The sequence below is a fragment of the Polyodon spathula genome, chromosome 24 (assembly GCF_017654505.1).
Source record: "Polyodon spathula isolate WHYD16114869_AA chromosome 24, ASM1765450v1, whole genome shotgun sequence".
Taxonomy (NCBI): Eukaryota; Metazoa; Chordata; class Actinopteri; order Acipenseriformes; family Polyodontidae; genus Polyodon; species Polyodon spathula.
The window spans coordinates 11,851,500-11,873,810 of record NC_054557.1 but is presented as its reverse complement, the minus strand read 5'-3'; the positions used below and the strand labels follow the sequence as shown (position 1 = coordinate 11,873,810).

At 39.3% G+C, this 22,311-nt stretch overlaps 1 protein-coding gene across 1 annotated transcript in view; it reads left to right on the top strand.

The window, feature by feature from the left end:
* Nucleotides 1-22,311, top strand: part of LOC121299203 (transmembrane protein 266-like) — a gene marked incomplete at its 5' end in the record, with an annotated part of 36,512 nt that overhangs the window by 5,885 nt on the left and 8,316 nt on the right. Inside the window, 5 exons of the mRNA XM_041226834.1 lie at nt 10,874-11,028; nt 11,701-11,774; nt 15,334-15,390; nt 15,938-16,076; nt 21,446-21,561. Coding sequence (XP_041082768.1) covers nt 10,874-11,028; nt 11,701-11,774; nt 15,334-15,390; nt 15,938-16,076; nt 21,446-21,561 — 541 coding nt within the window. The remainder of the gene's footprint in view (nt 1-10,873; nt 11,029-11,700; nt 11,775-15,333; nt 15,391-15,937; nt 16,077-21,445; nt 21,562-22,311) is intronic.

The following is a 22,311-nucleotide window of genomic DNA, read 5'->3' as shown; positions in this document are numbered from 1 at the left end:
CTGTCTGCTGTTGGCTAGGTGACAGATTGCAGATGTGTAAACAATCACGCGATGCTGAGGTTCAGAAGCCATGCTGGGATGGGTGTCAAGCATCTTGAGGGGCCTGTTCCCTTTACCCTTTTTGTCGTTACTGAGTTCTACATCATAGTGAAGGATCATTTCAAAATAGTAATACATGATTGTAAGGCTGTATGCAATTACAGTACCTATCTATTTCTTTGAACCCTTGGGGTAAACCTCAATAATCAAAACTTGAAAAGGGAGAGAGAGCAAGAAAAAAAGTGGGTTTGAAATTACTTTTACATATTCCTAGATAAAGTAGAAAAAAACAATCTTTGGAAGCCAACATTAGCATCCATCTATAGCGTAGCAACTTGTCATCTTGTCCTGGATCTTTGGAACTCGAATATGAACCCAGTGTCAAAGCTCTATCTAATGACCCACCTCTACCCTGAACTCAGACAAGAGCTTTCAAGCTGTCTTTGTACCTCAGTCGATGCATAGTGAAGATGGCTCTGTATTTCTTTGAGACAACCCTAATTTGTTTCCCTGCAGCAGCAGAGGCACGCTGAATCTTAAAGCACTTTGCGGAATTCTGCATTCTCTGGAGGCCAGCGCTGTTGATGGCAATGTGGGCTTATTTAATTAAAAGTGCAGAAGAAGTTGTCTGGAAGCAACCTGGGGATCGGCGGGTATCTTGTTATCTGCTGGGTCGCATAGCCTCTCTACTTTGAGAATCACTTAAGGGAGCTGGTGGGTGAGAAGCTGCGCTTTAATTCCACTAATGATTCTTTCCTTGTTTAGCTTCATATTGATTGGGGATTGCTAGATTTACACCGTAGGAATCAAATCAGAAGATTATCTTTTTGTAATGATAAAACAATCATCCTCTTCTTTCTTTTCTGAGTTAACAAATGGAGGTTGCAGAGTTTACTGGGTTCTACTAAAGACACCAAGGGGCTATCGTGATGATTATGTGCAACACTACGAATTACAGAACCTGTTATTTTTGCTATCATTACTGTTGAGATTTATTATTTCTGTCTCTCAGACCATACTGGGCGATCCTTTTTTAGTTATTTCCGGGCAGCAGCAGCAGGCTCTGGAAAAAGATAACCTGCAAGCCCAACTCTCTTCTCCAAGCCCCTTTGCATACTTGATTTGTGATGGGGAGTTGCAGTGTTGACCCTACAGCATTGGCATTTACATTTAACAATGCAATGGATGCTGTTTATTTTACCACACTAGTCATTTTATTCTATCACATTTAAAGTCAAGAACCCAAATAAAGGATTCCCAGCAGGCTTGCCCAGTTTGAATATGCAACAGTGATTTCTATGCAGGGTATTAGGAATACAATGGCTGCAGCAGTCGAGAGCTTCTCCAGGCTCCTGCTCACAGATGTTTAACTCAATGCAATGTTTTGTTTTCTCCTGTTCAGGTATGCGGTTTAAGTAATTCTGCACAAAATGTGATTTGCTTTCTTTTACTTTTATTTCCAGAGCTTTATTAACAGAGATGTACTTGATATGAGTTCCCAAGTTTTGAAAGAGCCCTCCATTTACTTGTGAGCAACAGACACCAGAGCACTACCAATTGGGCTGAATAGCATGCTGGCTTTGTGATATTCATGGTCACAAAAAACATGGAGCAATGAATATGATTACAAATGATCATAATTGAGAATGTACATGAAATGCCCCATATAGACAGAGATGTGCTCCTTGACTGAAGGTAGGGCACTGAGATTCGTTATTATTCAGAGACATGCAAAATTCTAGATTGCTTTTCCAGCTAAGCGATAGAGCAGAGCACCATGAAAAGCCTCTATTGGTAGAGATCAGGTTGTCAAGCTCTCTGCAGAGGCAGGCAGATTTATCTCGATCTGTCTGAATTAAAAAGCATGTTTTTTAGGAATGGGTGAAGAACAACAATTAACATTTTTAAAGTACCTTTTTTTTACGATTCAATCAATGCACAGCGACGCACAAGGAGATGATAAAAAGCAGAATCATTAAAAAAAAAGGAAAAAAGATAAACCAAGCTAGTAGATTTGTCAGACAAGACTTAAAGGAGTGAAATGCTTGGAAAATGTATTCTCACTATTATTATCTTGTTCGTACTGTATAACCAGTTTTAAAACGGTGTAATGATGTTAACGTCTGATATTGATCTTTTTAGACACTTTCCTTGGCAATTTACTGCTGAGAGAGGAAGAATGCCTCCTTTTCTTACCACCAAATAATGTTTTCATTGACCTTGTGAACATTACCTGCAAACACAGAATGGCATCCAAAGGCGCACTTTGAAATCTGCAAGTGCATTCATTTGTACAGTCTTGAGGTTAGCACTAGCTGTAGATTGATGACTTAATGGCACCTTTTGAGTGCTGAGGATGCTAGGGGGCTGCATGGCATTCTTGTTTCCCTGGGTTTATTACAGCAGAAGCAAATCCCAGCCAGATTTATCATCCTGCATTCAAGGTTAGACTGGTTGACTTTGCATTACCAGAGACCCGTTCCCTGGTTAACGCTTGTCTCAAGTTGTTTTAATGACTAGGTGTGCTGCTCTATCTACGTTCATCATTTACTTGTCCTCTCTAGCACCTCCAATTGGAAGTGGAATATTCTAATAGTTTTAAAACATCTAGGCCTTGCTGCCCTTTGTTGTCTCCTAGGAATTTTTACCGGGGCAATAAAACTGGGAACAACATTTTTTCTGTTAGATACGGAGCAGGATTCTGTAAGAAATATAAACCCGATAAACAATATTATGGATGTCAAATGATGGTTATTGGTATAGCTCAGAAAAAGAATAATTTTAATGAACAGAGTCGCGACACTGTGGGCTACAGTGGTTGAGAACTGAACACATGACAATGCATTCGCTTTAGTTTTGTAGATTTCAAAACACACCATTGTAATGATGTCATTTATGACCCCTGTTTCCTATACTCTGCGTACTTGTGGCAGATCTCTAGACTTAACAAAGACATTCCTTTTGACCCTGTTATCTTTGAGATTCACCCATCCATCCCCCCATGCAAGAAGAAGCCTCTCTCTCCTTACATTCCTGAGCTCAAATACCACACCCAGCTTCTCAGTTTGCTTGCTGTAGAAAAACACATTATAAAAGAATAATTTATTCTAATACAAAAAACTATTACAAATTCCTTTAAACCAGATTCTGGGATGAAAGGAGAAAGAGCAAGCAAGCCAACCCTTCAGGTCTATCTGCTTCTTCAAAGCAGCTGGGCTCTCTTGTGCTATTATGTCCTGTTGACCCCACTGTTGCTTTAAATAACAATTGTGTCTGTCTGATCAGCTCTGCCCCCCCCCCCCCCCCCCCCCTCCTCTCTCTCTCTCTCTCTCTCTCTCTCTCTCTCTCTCTCTCTCGCTCTCTTATAGAACCTATGGACAGTGTGTTTTTAGCTTACTTTGTTGGTGTGAACATAGTTGCAGTACCCCAAATAAGTTTTCTATGGAAAATTTGCATAGTAACTCTGCATATACCATTTAATTGCTTTTTATACAGTGCAATTGTCGTTTTTTATTATAAAAAGATGTTAGTACATAGTCTTTTAGAGTAATATTTTGTATATTAAAAATAAATAAATACTCAAATGAATTAATACTGGGATGTGATTGGGTATGAGTCATTCATGTCTTTATCAAACAAATCTAGCTCCTCCACTTATCAAACTTGGTCTTCAAAACCAAATATCTTGTGTGCAGATCAGAGTGACATGGCTTTGCATTGAAATAAGTTTGAGCGAACTAGAATGTCTTCTTAATGTATGTATTTTATTCAATTACTGCTAGCAATTATTTTAACAGATGAATAACAATTCTGTGATTAATGGTGTAGGGACAAATATAACAAGGGAGCTTTCAAATGTAAAATTAATTACCGTACGCTTCACCCCACCAGCAACGTAGAGCGTGTATTTTGTGCTTGCTCGGTAGTCTCCTTTCCCTGCTTGATTAAGTGAAGCCCTGTCTCTCTCAGCTGTTTCCATCACAAACCACTTCCATACTTTTTTAGTTTGGTTCTGTTTTTTTTTCTTTCTTCTTAGATGACTGTTAATATTTGTATTGAATGACTGCATGTTTTATACACACAAACAATCAAAAGGGAGGGGGAACTGTGACTTAAAAGGTCGGGGCAAGGGATAGAATCCTGGGTGGTCCTTCAAAGATGCAGTCAGTGAGAATCGTGTTGTACTAAAAAGAAAATGTGTAATTTGATAAAGACTCACCATTGGCACGTTGGTCTATCGTTTTTCTAAGTTTCTTTAAAAAAAATTGATAGGGTTACCATATGACTACATGAACACTAGGACAGTTTGGGAGAGTTCAGGCTTTTCATCAACTCACATCGCAGTGCATTCTGTGATTCTGAACTGCCTAGTGTACATGGAGTCCTGTACTAACCCTATCTATTGACCGTTTCACAAGTTTCTGGTTTACAGTAGTTACAAATCAAGTGGAGATTATTGTTTTGTTTCACTGTTGTAACAACCAAAGGAACTATCGAGGGAGAGACAAGTGTGCGATTCTCTGGTTTTCAAACCTGAGGAGCCATCATCTCCTGTTTGCTCCCTCAATAGTCAACTAATAGATCAACTATTTTACATGACTTATTTACTGTTTTTGAGTCGGATTCCTTATTTCACTGGAGCTATTTGGTCCCTGCACAGGAATTACTGTAGCTGTTCATTTACACCAGAACCCTGTATGTGCACAAGGGATTACAAGCAGCTACGGAATCCTGGCTATCTTACCATTAAAGATGTTTAAAGATATCTGTGAGATCTGGATTTCACAGGGAAGGAAGTGAAGGGAAACCTCTCCTGTGAATTGGTTTTATTTCTCGGCTCAGCTCGGCTTGGCTTGCTCCAGGACGTAGAAAGTAGTTCTGTCTGCAGAACAATCCCCTGTATCACCAGACTACCCTGGAGGGGGAAGCCATGAAGTACCTTCTGCTCGACGCCATGATCAACTGATGTAATGCGTGTTCCATGACCCCAAGACTGCGACCCTGATTGGCTGGGGCTGGACACAATGCATCTCAGAATAGCTCCCATTCTAAAGACCTCAAGGTTTACCAGGCTCACTTCATGGGAAGTCTAGAATATTGCCATTATTCTTTAGTTTCTGGGTCTGGGTAAGATATTAATGAGGCTAATACCCAGGTTCCACTCCAGTGATACTTATGCATAGTCTTGGCTGCGTTTGCCCTGGTTGGTCTTAGTGCCCCCATAGTCACATCATTTATTTTTAATTAAGCTCAAAATAGTACAGTAAGCAGAGTTTGTAGTTAATGAAACCATAGGTCATGGGTGCATTCAATATCGACATCAAGATTTTTAAATTGCCTGGCTGCATTTCAGAGGAGCATATATTCCCATGTTTAATTCAAAGGGCGTTGTATTTCATAGATGCAACTTATTTGTTTTCTCCACCTTCCCAAAGTTAACATTGATAAAAGTTTATCCCTTGATAGTCGTCTGCATTTGTGCCTGCATATAAACCGACAACGTAACTAAAAACAAGGGCTGTGAAATTCATTTTTTCAAGGGTTATGCACTGATTGATTTTTTTTAATCAACAATAATGGCCCTGCCAAAGCTCTGATAGCTAATGCATTTAACTTTCTTGAAAATCAAATACTTTGTGATTTAAATGTATAATGAAGACATTCATCAGAACCTCCAATCAGTTATTTAAATAGCTGGTCCTGCGAGGGATACAGTATCGTGTGAATTGATTTGTTCTTCATATACAGTATACAGTTCTATTGGTGCTGCAGCCTTTATTTGCTACTGTGCTGCTAAGAAATACAGAAGTGTGTTTTGCTGCACAAATCATTCATTAATACATAGGTCAGGGCACTGAACTATTAAGGTTATACAAATGAACAACACAATTATTTATACTGTACTTCCCCAGTAAGACAAAATCAATGAATCTATTAGTCAAATCACTTTTCACTACTATGGATATTTGGAGACCCAAATAGAGGTCAGATGGATGACCAGCGTTTTTTTTTTTTTTTCATTTTCCATAGCAGGCAGAAATGCCTGATACTTATAGACTGCAGTTTATTTTGACTTATCTTTCTTCCCCTTGATTGATTGATTTAATTCTGGAAATGAATCTAGCTCCTCTGTTCAACGGTGCAGTTTTCCTTCTATCTGGGGGGGAGGGAACAGTTTGATTTTGCTGCTGCAGCAGGGTTGGTGCTGTTTCTGTTTTTTGATTGGCAATGCTAGTGACGGCTTGAGGACTGCCCACTTGAATGTTCTCGAAGTTCTCAAGGTTGTTTTGAGAGAAGGTACTGAGCATGCTGTCCATGCTTCTCATACCACAGGGTTCAGGTATTCAGGGGCATTCATTTGTATAATTGCAGGGGATATGTCTACAGTAAGTACAGTAAAACCCTTTTGATCCACCTACATGCTGTATCGCAGTGCAAGCTTGGTTAGTGCGGGTGTTTGCTTTTGAATATAGGCTGAAATCAGACCAATATTAATCCTTGATTGTACGCACAACAATAATAATAGTTATAAAAAAAAAAAAAAAAACGGTTAGAATGATTTATCTTCACATCATTTTTATTTTATTTTATTTTATTCAGATAAAACCTTAGCATCTCTGGCAGGCTGTATCAACAGAACTATACTCTCCAGTTTTATTAAGTAGTAAATTCTACCTATTCTAGTCCAATGTTTTTTGTTTTATATAATGTGCTACAGTTAGCTTCAGCAATATAGTTTTAACTTACAGTATCTATAAAGTTTCGGAGATCCACTATATACTAAACCCACACATATGAAACCTCAATGGATTGCATGCTTTATTATAATTATTATTATTATTATTATTATTATTATTATTATTATTATTATTATTATTATTATTATTATTATTATTATTATTATTATTAATCATAATAATAACTATACCGGTAACTTATCTGATGCCAATAAAGGGTATCCTTTGTTTTATTAGTCTCTGTAAATGGAGTACAGCATCAGAAACACCTCTATTTCTCTTGTTAAAAATACTTAAATGTTACAGCTGGAGGCTGGAGGGGGTTCCTTGAAATTAGTTTTCTCAGTTCAGAGTAATCCATTTTCAGTAACTGGCATTCCTGTAGGTCTCATTAAATTAATACATTTCCACACAGCACAAAATACTTTATGAAGCCTTGCTGTGTTTTTAAGGGCTTTGTGCAGAATGTGAGTAAGTGAAGCTGTCTGGCTCTATCCACTGGGTAGCCTATTACATTAAGGTCCTGGATGTTCTCACATGACAGTTTTTCCTCTTTTTTTTATTATAGACATAGCTTTTTAATCTCTGTAATCACCTTATTTTAATGTTATTTAAAACCAGGGTCCTATTGCAAGTGACTCTGCAGCAGCAGCAGCTGTTGATGCATAGGTCAACCCCCAGTCTCTGTATGTCGCTTTGGATAAAAGCATCTGCTAAATGACTAATTAATAATAATAATAATAATAATAATAATAATAATAATAATAATAATAATAATAATCAGGTATTTAACCCTGTTGAAAAAAAGTGTCTTTAAGTAATGTGCTGTAATAACACAGATATAATTACAATGCAATTACATGTTTATTTCACAGCAGTATAAAAATGTCAGGGAATTGCTAATGTTTTTCATTAGACTGCATTTACACGTGTGTAAAGTGTTTGTAATTATCACGTTACCATGTGTGTAAGTACATTGTAATCATAGTGCAAGTCGAGACACTTTTCCGTAGGCAAAGTATGTTTAAATTTTAAATAGAGTTTTCAAAAAGTGTTTTGTAGAATCCCATAATTTATGCACATCATTTTTCTTTATATTTTTTGCATGCAAGTGGACAGCTCGTGTTTAGGACTTTCACTTCAACTTCCAATACGTAGAAATGAATGCAAGACTGAACACCATCTGACTAATACAGAATTGCTTGTCTTCCACAGCCAAAAAGTTGATTGCTAACAGCATGATTATGCTTTTATTTGATTATTCTGACAATGTTTACAAGCCACTCCAGTTCATCCCTGCCAAGTGGATGAGAGGGCTGTCAGCACAAGGGCATCTGAATTAGCTCTGGGTGTTTTCGCAAGAACTTGATGCAATCTTTGCAGATTTTAAATGGGTTCCCTCTAACTGACTACTAGCATAAAGGAAATTGCATTGACTTCTGCTTTCTTTCGAGTGTCTGGTTGCTGTGATTGCCTTTGTTCTCTTAGATTATAACCTGTGTTTGTATTAAGATTATTATTTGTTTCATAGCTTGTGACACATTATGGCTCCAGAGCTTTTGTTAGCTGGTCTTTGAGTTTTATATAGTACATTTCTTCCGAAAGTCTTCTCTGTTATGTTTTAAGCAAATATTTGACCACCATACTGTAGCTGTTTTCATGCAGTCACACACACACACACACATATATGTGTGTGTGTGTGTGTGTGTGTAATATTTACATTTTTTCACAGACTATGCCACATCAGTCTAGGCTGTAAACATGCACACACAGCAAAAGACACAATGGTCTTGCACAGATTACTGTCACCAATCAAAACAATCCTTTTTATGTCTTCTGCTTCTTTCACTTTTTAAAAGTTTTTTTTTTTAAATTTTGTTTTTTAGTCTGTGAAACTAATCAGGAACCAGATTGCTTTTTTTTTTTAAATGTAGGCATGGAAATAAGACTCCCATTGCATAGCAGATTGGTCTATTGTATGTTTTTACTGGGATTAAAATGGCCCTCCACAGTAGTGTGGCTTTTGCTTAATCACTCTGAAAGATTTTTTTTAAAAATAGAACGTGAACATACTCGTTGTGTTGTTGTCAGCTTGCTACACTGCAGAGCCATATGGTTTGGCTCAGGAGGACTCACTGGGTGAGGGGCTCATCAGAGTGCAGAGTTGCCAGAAACACTCCGATTGGGCGTCAGTAATCTACTCTCAGTTCCGCTACTTTCAGTAGGCACCTCATTGCTCAATCACTCAGACTCCTTTGGCTTGGTAAACAAAAAAAAAAAAAAAAGCTTTGCTATGTTTAAAACTAAAATGTTCCTAGTAAAACTGCCTGTACTTGCTTTGAAAACTGCTTCACCTCTGTCTGGATACATTGCTGGTACAGTTATTTGCCTTCTTCATGACCAGCACGCCGCTTAGGGAGGGCTTTATCAAAATCATCAATCTGGTTGCATTATAGGCATGGCTGAGTTAGTCGATTCATAACTTTGGTGTTTGCAACTCTGAGATTCTGCTTTATATAAACCATCCCATAAAAGTGAAGCATCTGAGATTAGTTTAAAAAAAAGGAAAACAACTATAACATCTCTAAATAAAGTCCAAATATATTCCTCTTTGCTGTCAGATGTGTGAGTTTTTTTAACAGATTGTAATGCCAGCTTTTTGGATGTTACCACATCACAGCAATGGCATTGTTCTGAAGCGCGCTGCAATGATTGATGGTGTGCTTCCCTTTGTATCAGATGCGGAGGACAGCAATTTCATTAACCTAGCTGCCAAATCACATTTAAAATGCATAACAGCTGGGGATTTCTTTTCATTTCTTTTTACGAATGTCACAATTAGTACATCCTGCAGCTTGTTCTTTATATGCGACTCTCTTTGACTACGACAGTACTTAACCTTGGAGTTCCCAATCCTTTCGCTTAGTGCCCCTGCAGCTGGCACAGCATCCTGGAAGATGGTAGACAGAGAGATTGGCAGGGAAACTAATTAAGAGCTAGGAGTTCACAGTTTTGTTGGCAAGAAGCCGCCTAACTCTAACTTTGTGTGGAGCGGCTGTCTAGCTCTGGGTTGTGCTAAGAGTGTAAACCACTTTCACCAGCAGTCACAGTAAAATGAAGTTCAGAGTAAAAAAGATTAGGCTGGAGCTGTTAATACAGTAGTGATTTTTTATTTCCATTCTCAGATCTCCCATTTGGTTCTGCATTGAGTGCTCTGTGCAGCACAATAATATGTCCTCTGTCTTAATTTGAATATCTAACAGGCAGACATCAATACACATTTTTCTAATTAAAAAAGAAAGCCTTTGCTTGAATTACTGAGACAAGCGCCCATTTAGAATATGCAAATCGGATCATTTAAATTGCTATTGTCACCGCAGATAGCTAACCTTTATACATCTGGGTTATTAGTTGTTCTTTTTACAGTTTGATCATTTTTATAATGTGCCTGTGTGTGTATTGAGTCTGAGTAGGGGTGGAGTTCTATAATTGATAACTGTGATTTGCATTCAAATGCTATCAGACTCATTTCAGTGGAAGTGGCCTTTTTATCGCTCAATAAGCTGAAGTGTCGACCTCTGCTGGAGAACTGAATTTCTTTGTTTTCCTTTACAAATTCAGTAATGATAAACGAGAGCCACTTAGAATCAAAGAGAGATTCATTGAGAGCTACTTTAGCACAAATAAGGACCTGCAGTTGTTAACAGTATGTTAAATGTACAGTATTACTTTCAGTGAAGTACCAGCAATCAAATTGTTGGTCCACTGACATCCCTTTTCATAGAGAACTGAGAGACTCCTCACCAGGCTGTATACTACATACATTTTCATAGTGTCGTATCCACCACAAGCAATACTTTAAAGCCAAGACAGCAAAGTAGCAGGGATTACAGACTGTAACCCCCGTGACTGAAAGGATTGAATATGCAGCTGGTGTCTTGTGTTCCTGCGCACCACAAAGGGGCATTTGATTCAACCACAGCTGTTTTTTCTCTGTTGTCGTTCACTCTTTCTAACTAACTCTTGTTTTGCTTGCTTCCTTCCTTCCTTCTATGTTCCCACTCTTTGTCTTCCTTTTCTTCTCCCTCTCCCTCCAGCTCTAATTGGTTGAAGCCGTGCTGTGGGAGACGAGCTGCAATCTGGCAGGTGTTCCTGCTCAGTGCTGCACTCAACTGTTTCTTGGTGGCTTGTGTGGTGCTGGTGGTGGTTCTCCTGGCTCTGGAACTTCTCATAGACACTAAGTTGCTGCAGTGTGAGTGCAGGCTCCCAGGGGAGCTTTGCTGCATGTAGGGATTTGCCTCTGTAATGTCTTATGTGATACATTTTGAGATACTGGGCCCAGTTCCCAAAGCGTTAACACGTGGGCCAATTAAAGAATAAAGTTTGATAATCATTAATTTAAAGGTTTCTTAATAGGGCAAATCACAACCAATGGTAGAAATAAACTGAAAAAAAAGTCATGGAAATCTAATCAGTCAGACACTGCAAACAGAAACAGAAGACCCTCTCCTTAGCATTCTCTGTCCCGGCAAATAACACTGTTTTAAAACTGCAAGTGAGCTGCGGCTTCTATACTTCAGTCTTCTATGGTTGTTCAAATGATTTTATTTCTTTATGCTTACAAGGCAGAGGAGGACGGGGGCAAAGACAAATGTATAGAGAGACTGGGAGATTATGGGTTGAATAAATGGAAAGGCACAGACTGAATTTGTAGATAATGACTAGATTGAGACAGCTAGAGATCAGTGAACTGATAGACAGAATAGTTGATAGGAAATCAAAGATAGAGAGGGCATAGATTCAGAACTCTGTAGATACAGAATCATATCATAATGGAGAGAAATTACTGACAGTGAAACAATATTTACAGTTGATTGATTTTCTGATTGATTTGTATTTCCCTATTCTTTTTCCCACTCTGCAGTTACCAGTGCATTCCAGTTTGCAGGTATCATCCACTGGATCAGCCTTGTGATTCTGTCTGTGTTCTTCACAGAGGTAAGCACACGACTCCGATCCCAGCACTTACTGTATCTGCAGCAGGTTTGTGCAGGTTACTGCTGCCCTCTCATGAGAAATATAGCAGCATTGAGTTGTGGCTCTGTTTAAAGCAATTTACCAACTTTCAATCCTCTTTGTTTAACAAAAGGTTTTCTTTGTAAATATTCAGGACAGCCATATGGCATTCTGACTAAAAATCATTCCATTCACATCCAATGGTGTTGAATATTCCTTATGTTTACATGAAGACTTAAGTTCATCAGCCACTTGATTCCATTCCAGTCAGTCAAAGCAGCCTCGGCTATTTCAAACACATAATTATCAGAACAACATGCATGCAGCCGGAGGGGTTTGGGTAATTGAGTGCTGTGTATTCTGAATACTTGTCCTGAGGAAAAGGTTGCTGAAGCCAAACAAAAGTCTTGCACATGCACAAAGCAAAGCAAAAATGAGTTGCTGAGAATGTGCTAAATGGCTGACTCTGCAGCAATAAGAAATCAAAACCAGCAGCACAGTTCAACGTAGGTATAATTGCTGCTGAACAATTGTATGAATATTTCCTAAACGCTGGCAATGCATCTCTTCAGGTTATGCTACAGTACAAGTCTTTATGTTCCATTTGACCTTAAAGCTCTGCTCCTGTATATCATATGGGAGATACTGAAATTAAAGAAGGAATCTATGAAAAAGAACAAGGAGTTTTTGTTGACTCAGAAATGTCTTCATCTAGACAATGTGGGGAAGCTATAAAAAAAGGCCAACAAGATGCTCCTATACATTATGAAAAGTGTTGAATTTAAATCAAGGGAAGTAATGTTAAAACTGTACAATGCATTAGTAAGACCTCATCTTGATAATTGTGTTCAGTTCTGGTCACCTTGCTATAAAAAAGATATTGCTGCTCTAGAAAGAGTGCAAAGAAGAGCGACCAGAATTATTCCAGGTTTGAAAGGCATGTCATATGCAGACAGGCTAAAAGAATTGAATCTGTTCAGTCTTGAACAAAGAAGACTATGCGACGACCTAATTCAAGCATTCAAAATTCTAAAAGGTATTGACAATGTCGACCCAACGGACTTTTTCGACCTGAAAAAAGAAACAAGGACCAGGGGTCACAAATGGAGATTAGACAAAGGAGCATGCAGAACAGAAAATAGGAGGCACTTTTTTACACAGAGAATTGTGAGGGTCTGGAATCGACTCCCCGGTAATGTTGTTGAAGCTGACACCCTGGGATCCTTCAAGAAGCTGCTTGATGAGATTCTGGGAATGAAATCGTAGGTAATTCCGGACGCAGGCTACAATGTGCAAATCTGACAACCCCTCAGAGCTGCTAAAATGTGTGTAGTCATACAAGGCACAAATGTGAGGTCAGTAGTCTAGATTTTCACATCATAGAAGAGGTAAGAAGGTATTAGTGTGCAGAGCCATGAAACTTTGAGTCAATGCATAAACAACAGCGGGTGTACTGGAAAATGCTTCGCTGTAGCGCTTGTCTTGTGGTGTTGTGCATTCCCTCCCACACGCTCTTAACAGCCTGAATCGATTCCAGGTTCTGACCCATAGTGACTAAGCCCTGAACAGGAACAAAAAGTTCCAAATTGTTTTCTGCAAACCCTGGGCATACTGTGATTCAAGATGTTCATGGTTTATAAAAAACAAAACAGAGAGAATGTGCCTTTTTTTTTTCTTTAAAGCAGCATTTGAGTTTAACGTTTTATACCTTTACTTCACCAAATACTGTTACACGCATTATTTACTATCAGTAAAGCCAAGCAATATAGAACAACTGCTGGTTTAAACTGCATAAATAAAATTGGCTGAATAATACAGATTATACAGCTTATGAAGAAGTTATGCAATTCTATTCTATTCTTTCAGTTTTACATTTTTCATGCTTGGTTATGCTTTGTCATGCTTAAAGTACACATTAATATGTTATTGTATTCTTAAGATAATGCTACCTATCCACCTGACACTGGGACTGAGTTCCAAGTGATTTTGAAATCAGTCCTGTTCGTTTCCAACAGCAGCAGACCAAGCTTAGCCCGGTTTGAATTAGGACTACCAGCTGTCAGTAGGAAGGAATTATGCGCACCCATTTCCAAGGACAGAGGAGGCAGATGTTAAACCTCAAACTGGACTGTAATGCAAGAACTTCCTCCACCCAAACAGAAAGCAGCTTATTCGATGTTCCATGTGACACAGCGGCCCTGTGTCCCAAAGTAACCAAATACTGGGATAACTTGCAAAAAGAGAAATCGATGTAGATGGGAGGGAGGTGGAACTGTGTGACCAAACCAGCAGGTCACTTCCTCTCTGCAGCAGGGTTGAGTCAGCTGCTACTGCACATATCCTTATTGCTGATAATTGATTGGGTTGCAGCCTGTCACTCAGTATTTTATAACTTCTGAATTGGATTCCTTTCCTGATTTTAGTGAAGGCTTTTACAGGAAGAAAAAAAGAAAAGAAATGCTATTACAGGTATTACTGGAAAGGGTCAAGACATCAGAAGGTGTAGAATTCCCTGCTGTGTGGTTTTCTATTTTTTACTATGCGGAGCTCAAATTTAATTTTGTCGTGTCGCTGTCAAATCCCCTTCAGAACAACATGATAATGACAGGCACTCGGCACAGCACAGGGGTAGGGAAACATACATCAGCTGGCTGGTTTGAAGGTATCTAAAAATCCTTAGTGAGTGTTTTAGATTGAAATCAAATTGCCTCGTGGGATATACGGAAGTCCAGGTTTGTACTAACCAAAGTCATCCCATTTAATGTATACAATGATATGGCTTTTAAGTCACGTCTCCACATGGAAGAGAAATGTACTCAAATATATATTGAAATATGTGAATTCTATACTATGTAATTTTGAAATATGTTTCTAGTAGCAAAGGGCTCAAAGCTGTTTACTCCAAACTGTCATTAGCAACACACAAATGAGTGGATTTATGTAATATAAGCAAACCAGAAATAAATAACTTGGACTATGTAGGGTCTGATATGTTCTTTCTTGAAGTTGTTTTTTAATTTGTTTTGATGATTTGTAATAGGGAGCTTAGAGTAAGAAGCGGTTTTCCGTAAAATATAGTGTTTTCAAAATGTCCGCTGTAGTGCAGTGATAGTGTCAGGATTATTGCCCATGTTGTTACACAGCTAACACCTCAATAATGATCCACTTGTTATGTTTTTTGTTTTTTTTAATCGCTCTTCCTGCAGTGATTTAGAGGACTGATCTCAAACCCTCATTCACTAGCAGTTTGGGGTCACGTGAATGTCGTCGGTGAAAAGAGCTTTGAAACAGACTTTAAAGTTATGTGTAAAAAATTGTCAGGTCATTAACAATGAAAAGAAAAATTACAGGTATGTTATTTAAACAGTTGTATAATGTTATATTTTTCATATCCTCGCTACTTTGTCATAAAATAGAGACACTAAGATATATATATATATATATATATATATATATATATATATATATATATATATATATATATATATATAAAATATGATCATGTTTTTCTTTTCTTTTTGCCTTTTTTTTTCTGCCGCAGACTGTCTTTAGGATTGTGGTCCTGGGTGTCTGGGATTACATAGAGAACAAAGTTGAGGTAGGTTTATAGAACATTTCATTTGTCATTCCATTAGATGGCTTGATAACAGCTGAACAGGAGGGGAACTGATCGTGTAAACTGAGGTGGATAATGAGAATCTTCTTGTGAGGTTATTGAATTTCACAGCAGCGCAGGCGTTCGTGTCTTTGCTCTCCACGTCTCAGGTTCAATTTGTGTACCGGAGCTTGAAATTAACTTTGTGTGTCTGAAGCAGAGTTTGACATCGCCTAGGTACGTGCTTGTTCCAACATTAGCCCCCCCCCCCCCCCCCCGCCCCACCCACCCCCCCCCCCCCCTGCAACTACAGAGGCACCTCCGTCGTTTTTCTTAGTCTCATTTAAACCACTAAGTTCCAAACCACAGTAGTTTAGAGAGCTTTGGAGACTTCTGATGTTGCAGGTTATGATTCCACAATGCCATCTGCAGAGACGTCATCAGCCAGCTCTTTGATGTAATCTTAACAGTGTCTCGAGAGAGGAGCCTCTAAACCGCAGCAGTTGCTGAATTAAATAAATGTATTGTCTGAAGTTCGTGCCTTCCACAGGTGTTCGACGGTGCTGTAATTGTCCTCTCCTTGGCCCCAATGGTGGCCTCCACTGTAGCAAACGGACCCAGCAGCCCCTGGGACGCCATCAGCCTCATCATCATGCTGCGCATTTGGAGGGTGAAGAGGATAATTGACGGTAGGCGATGTGGGGTTCTGGTTTTAACGATCTAAACAGCATCGTCCCTGAACTGTATTAACCCAGCCGGCGTTTTCTAGAGACGAAATGACCAGTCAATAGATTATTGATCCTCATGGCTGTTCATTTGGTGAGCCTCAATTAAACATTAATAGATTAATCTCCCTGGTGTCCCCACGTGTTTATGTTACCATTTGTTTTGCTTCTTGCTTTTGAACAGTTTTATTGCTGATATTGCATTGCTAGTGTTTTCCTCTTTAATTTAACAGAAATAAAATATAGAGGGAATGAGATCTGCGAAAGAACAGGTTTAGTGGCTGTATTAACCTGTAACTGCTATCCACCAAAAAAAAGTTTCAATTAAGTACTATTCACAGGTCCACTGAACCCAAATACCCACCTGTGCTGAAACTCCGAGTAGCCAGCCCAGCAAGAATGCCACCATACAGCTGAAGACCAGTGGGCATTTAACAAGTGCTCTGGGCTCAGAAGACCCGTGAATAGTAGTTACGGGTTAAGATCTGCCATTGTTTAGAAATTATTAAAATAGAGCTCAATTGTCCTGGCTGTGCGCAGTCTCCGGGATTCTGAAGGGAGAGTTGCATTGGCTCTGCCACTCCCGTGGGTAAGGGAGGCAAAACGGGCAGATACTGTTTCTCCTCGTCGCAACACAATGAACCCTGCTGGCCAGGCTCCCAGTGAGCTCAGAGCAGACACCAGAGGCCGGTAGCTCACTCATATCCTCTCTCAAGTTCCTGGGTGTAAAAGAGAAACTGGCCTGGTCGTGGGATCGGAGGATGCAAACTGAACCTTCGGCTCTCCGGAGCTGTGTGGGGAATTGCTGCGGTGAGGAGAACAAAGAATGGGACAGTCCAAATCGGGTAGAAAATTGAGGGCAAAATAATTGGGCACACTAAATAAAATAAAAATAATAGACCTCAATGTATTTATGCTAGGTGCTGATGTATGACTTGTAATAGTAGTCTGATGATCTCATTTTTATAAAAACAGTTTTGTCAGCTTTTCATTTTTGATGCGTGTGTGGTTACTGGTGTGTGGCTTATGTTTTTATTGGAGCCCAGTGAAACTGCAGCCTTTTTAAGCCGAGGGGTTATCATAATCTACCGTGGTGTCAGTCGTAGTGTTGCATTTATTTATCCTCCTAACATGGAACACTTTATAGTGCTGGGGTCAGCAAGCTGACTCCAATCTCATAATCACTGTCAATTGATGTGAAGTGTTCTCTCTGATACAAAAAGGCTTTTATTTTTCTAATGAATGCAGCACTGCGGGATTCAGAGTAACCACACTACTACACTGCATTGGTATCTGTATGCACACTTACAAGTACAAAATAATACTAAAAATCCCATTCCTTAGCATGCCTAGTATTACACTGCCTGGTCACGTTACTGGGGCATGTCTACACGATTGGATATGGAATCTTCCTGCTTCGGGGGGCAAGTCCTCCTGGTATACCCTGGGTACTTTGATTGCTTTGGAAGGCACGAGGAATGCTGTCATTTATTTAAGCATTGTTGCGGATCATGTTCCCCCAACACTAATGCACTTGTGCTCTGATGGGGTTGGGTACTTTCTTTACAACAAAGCACCCATCCACTGTGCTGGAATTGTGTACACATGGTTTGAGGTGCAGGATAGTGACAGCGGTTCCATGACCACCACAATCCAATTGAGCATGTTAGGGATGAACTTGAACAATGTATTTATCATTGTGATCTTCTGTTTATTGTACCTCTCTGCTCCAATTGCGTAAATAATAGGGGAATGGATTGGAGACACCTTCCAGCAGCTTGTGGAGTCTGTTCTACATTGTGTCTATGCTGTGCTCAGGGTTACAGTGGTCTAGTGTGATATTTGGTACAGGTCTTGATGAAGTGGCCAGACAGTATAGGGCTTTTCACATGTTCACATAGAAACTAACTCTAGAGAAAAAGGACTCTGTTCCCTTTTCACATATGCAAAAGAACTCTGTTCACTTGAAAAGGACTCATTCTTTTTTCTGGTTCACTTCAACGTTTTTCTGAACTGACTGTGCTTTCACAATGCGCTGAAACAAATAAACCAAACGTAGTCCTTTTATCCAAACAGACTGAGACCACCTCTTGAGAAGGACTCGTATTGACAAATCAGTCTTTCAAATGACAGCTTGATACCAATTCTCCAGTTATAACAAGATGTATTTATTTCTCATTATGATTTCAGTATTGACTTACACTCGTGATAAATTACCACATTTAATAGGAGAGCCATAAATGCATATTGATTATTTCCCTACACCCATGAGTAATGTCTTATGTCTAATTAATAAACTCAAAGCGCTCTTAACTATGCTGAACACATACATTATTGATTTCTAGTGGATAATTTAACCGATACAATCAAGGTAGCTTCTATTGTGTCACACTAGCCAATCCTGGGTTTGATAACTTTTAAAATCTTATTTTAGTGCTGCTACATCCTTTAAACATGTACCTAGCTTTACCAGTTTGCCCATGCATTTCCCATTGTTATGCTCTGCCTTTACCATAGTTCTCCATGTTTTCTAAATATGTGCTTCACCAGACTTCTCTGGGCTTTACATTGCTTACCTATGCTTTCATTTTGCTTTATTACACCTTGTTATGCTTTTAGAGAAGCGATATGCTGTTGTCATGCCAAGTGATCTGCCTGGGTGCCAACTAACCTAACAGTGCCCTCTATTCTCTTCCTGTTGGGTTTAATGCATCTGAGTAATTGGAACTCCAGAACGGATATGTGTTAGTTGGAAATGATGCTTGGTAAGACTGCATGCCCAGCCAATGCCATCGAAGGCCTGCTGCAGTTTCAATTACAAAGCATTCCTCAGACTTCTTTTGTTTTGAGGGGTGGTTTCTGCTGAGAAAGTCATTCTTCTTAGAATTCTTTATAGAAAGAAAGAAATGTGTGCATACTTTTCGGATTCTGTTTTGCAGAAGAATGTGTTATAGCTGCCGCAGTCGTCTTCTTGTGTAGATGTGCATGCTGGATACACAACAAGTGTCTTGTCATTATGAGGGCTTTTTTTCTACATATTTATTTTTCTGATTTTATAATTTAGTGTTCTCAATTCCAATTCTAATTCCAATTACTATTCCATTTTAATACACAAATCCAGTTGCAACTGGAATAGGGAATGGATTTTAAAAAGCAATGGGGGCAGGAGAGAGGACTGACCCCAACCCTGCTTTTCAACATTACCCACTATGACAGCCACCTGCACCCCCTCAGTATATCCAGGGCTCATATGTGTACATGAACCACTTTTTTGATTATTGATGGATCTCACTGTAAATCAGAATAAAAGCATTGTACATGAAATAACACAGCCTTGTAGGGACGTTCAGTAAAGGTGTGAATCCGATACGCTCTGCACTGAAGCGTAAGAAGATTGAGGGGAAATCCCTGTTTGTTGAAGAAAGATAGGGTCTGCTGCTCAGAACCCTTTAGATATACTGCTAGTCTCCGCTCATCTCATCTAGATGAAAGCATCTGAAATCAGCCATGGTGTGAATTACAAGTCTGGCGGAGCCCTGCCAGCAGCTGTCACCACTGCTGAAGTGTGTATAAAAATGCATCCCACAGTTACTTAAGTTGACATTGACAAATGCACTTGCCATTCTCATAATTATGATGCGCAGATTGTGCCTAAAACTATCCTCCACTGTGCCCCCTTGTGGAGTGATTATTCTGTAGTATCTCCCCTTTTTAGTGACAGTCTCTATAATTAAAAGTTGTGAGATATTGTGAGATGTGAATATCTCAGAGCAAGCCTGCAGCCACTTGGCTTTGCTCTGTGTGTGTCTTATTTATATATAATATAATTTATTTTGTGATAAAGGTCGCGTGTGAGCAGAAATCTAAATGAGGAAGTGATCTTCTTTGGAAACAGAGTTTCTGTTCTTGAGATTCATGTTTTGATAGCATTCATATTTGGAATGCATTTTATTTTATTTTTTTAATGGAAAAGGGACCCAAGGTACATTGTGCCCCAGATGACTGCCCACTGAGATTAGATGCTATTACAGTTTATCTCAAATACACCTTGTGCATGGAATTTGTATATTAACTGCAAAAAGGAGATAAGATGGAATGCGAGTTTAATAATGCATAGCAGTATTTTTCAATTCACAGAGTAGAGGTTGTACTGAATGCAAAATACACTGAAGGGTAGGGGGAAAAAATCCTAATATAAAGTAAGTTAGAGTAAATTCTACGAAATATGTCGGACATTGCAATAGGAATTCCATTTAAATGAAATTCTTCCTATATTACTGCGTAGAAGAGTCCAGAAGTGCTGTTTCATATGAAATGCAACACTAGTCTGAGAAGTAAGACACTATCTTACCAAGTTTATTTAAAAGCAATAAGGGAGTGGATTAACTTGGAGAACGAGTTATTTCATTAAGGTTTAAAGGTCAGTTTCATGGATCAGCTAATGAGAATATCTTCCATGAAATATTGTCTACATCAGTCTACAATGTGCTGCTGTTGTAAGATATAGCATTGCACAGCTCTCTCTGTGTGATTTGCTGCAGGAGTGTGTAGTTCATTGAAAAACATGCAGCAAGAACAAGTTTGAAGAACTTCATGTTGTGAAACACGGGATGGCTCATACGTCATTAAAGTAGAAAAACCAAATTCGATTTCCCATTAAACATTAACTCACACTGAGCCTTTTTCAATTGCCTTTATCTACCATATGCTGTGGTGTGTGTGTGTGTGTGTGTGTGTGTGTGTGTGTGTGTGTGTGTGTGTGTGTGTGGCTATATGTGTAAGTGCAAAGTACATGGAGGTAAACCTTCACTATCTGAATAAACAACAAAGCCTGCAGAGTCCCTGGCCTCCAGTTTGGAAACTCACATAAAGGACTGACTGATTGTATGCTGCTGATGGTTCAGTGTGAGCTGGACTGTCAAGTCACTCAGCTACAGCAGGGGTGTCCAGTCCTGGTCCTGGAGGGCTATTCCACTCCAGGTTTAACAGATAAAATGATATAATGAACTACTTCAAAGTCTTAACGGAGGTTCAAGTGGTTCATTTAAACCCTTTATAACAGGGTTAGAACAAAGACCAGGAGCGGAAGAGCCAACTTTGGCCACTCCTGTGTTACAGGGATCTGAACATGCTTTATTTGTTTGTATCTTTATGCAGTCCCCCCCCTCCCCCAACAGCAGATAATATTTCCTGATATGTGTTTAAATTGGTTAACCTAAAAAAAACTAGACATATAAACTGTAATAAAATAATCATAATAATGGCAATGCCACTATATACGTATTGTATTGTGCAGAGCACATGAGGTGATTGGTGTGTTTGGTTTCTTGCAGCGTACGTGGTGCCAGTGAAGGTGGAGATGGAGATGGTTATGGAGCAGTATGAGAAAGCCAAGGCAGTCCGGGAGGAGCAGCTGGAGAGGCTCACTCAGATCTGCCAGGAGCAAGCGGTGAGGCACCCCTCCTCACACGACTCAGAATGCTGAAATTGGGTGGGAGAGCACACTGGAGTCAGGAGCCACTTGCAAAGGTTATGCTGCCTGCAAAATCACACTTATTCATCCAGCCACTAAATACGCAACACAAAAATAAGCACAATGTGCACAGTCTGCAACCTGTTCTCTCTGATGCATATTGGTTGTTTTGTTAAACAGGTTTTTAATCCCCTCTCTTCTATACATTGCTGGAGAGTGTCTGTGTGTTGTGTTAAGTCTGTGCTCGCGCATCTCTTTATTGTAGTATTGCTTCACAAAAAGGAGTATATTTATTATTATATTAATTTCATGCCATGCTGTGGTAATATTTTAGGACACCTGTTTACAGTGAAGGACTGCCACAGTCATGGTATAATTACACAGGCATGAAGCATTGAAGGATGGTATATGGTGAAACCCCTGGTGTCCTGGGTTTGACATCTCAATCTGAGTGGTAGGACTTTCTAATGAAGGCTGACGGTGTGGTAATAAGCTGTCTCTGCCGATGCTCTGTTCTTGATAAGCACCTAAGCAGACTGCATGGGGGAACTCAGCTGGGCAAATATGCTCCGTCTCATTGCCTTACAATGCTGTAGCGAAAAACCATTGCACTTGGAGAGACAGTGGTGTGTAAAGTGAGCAAAACTGTAAGGGCTATAGAAGACTGCACCACTACTGTATAGTCGCATTGTATCTGCAGTTTGGCAGTCGTTGAGGTACACTATG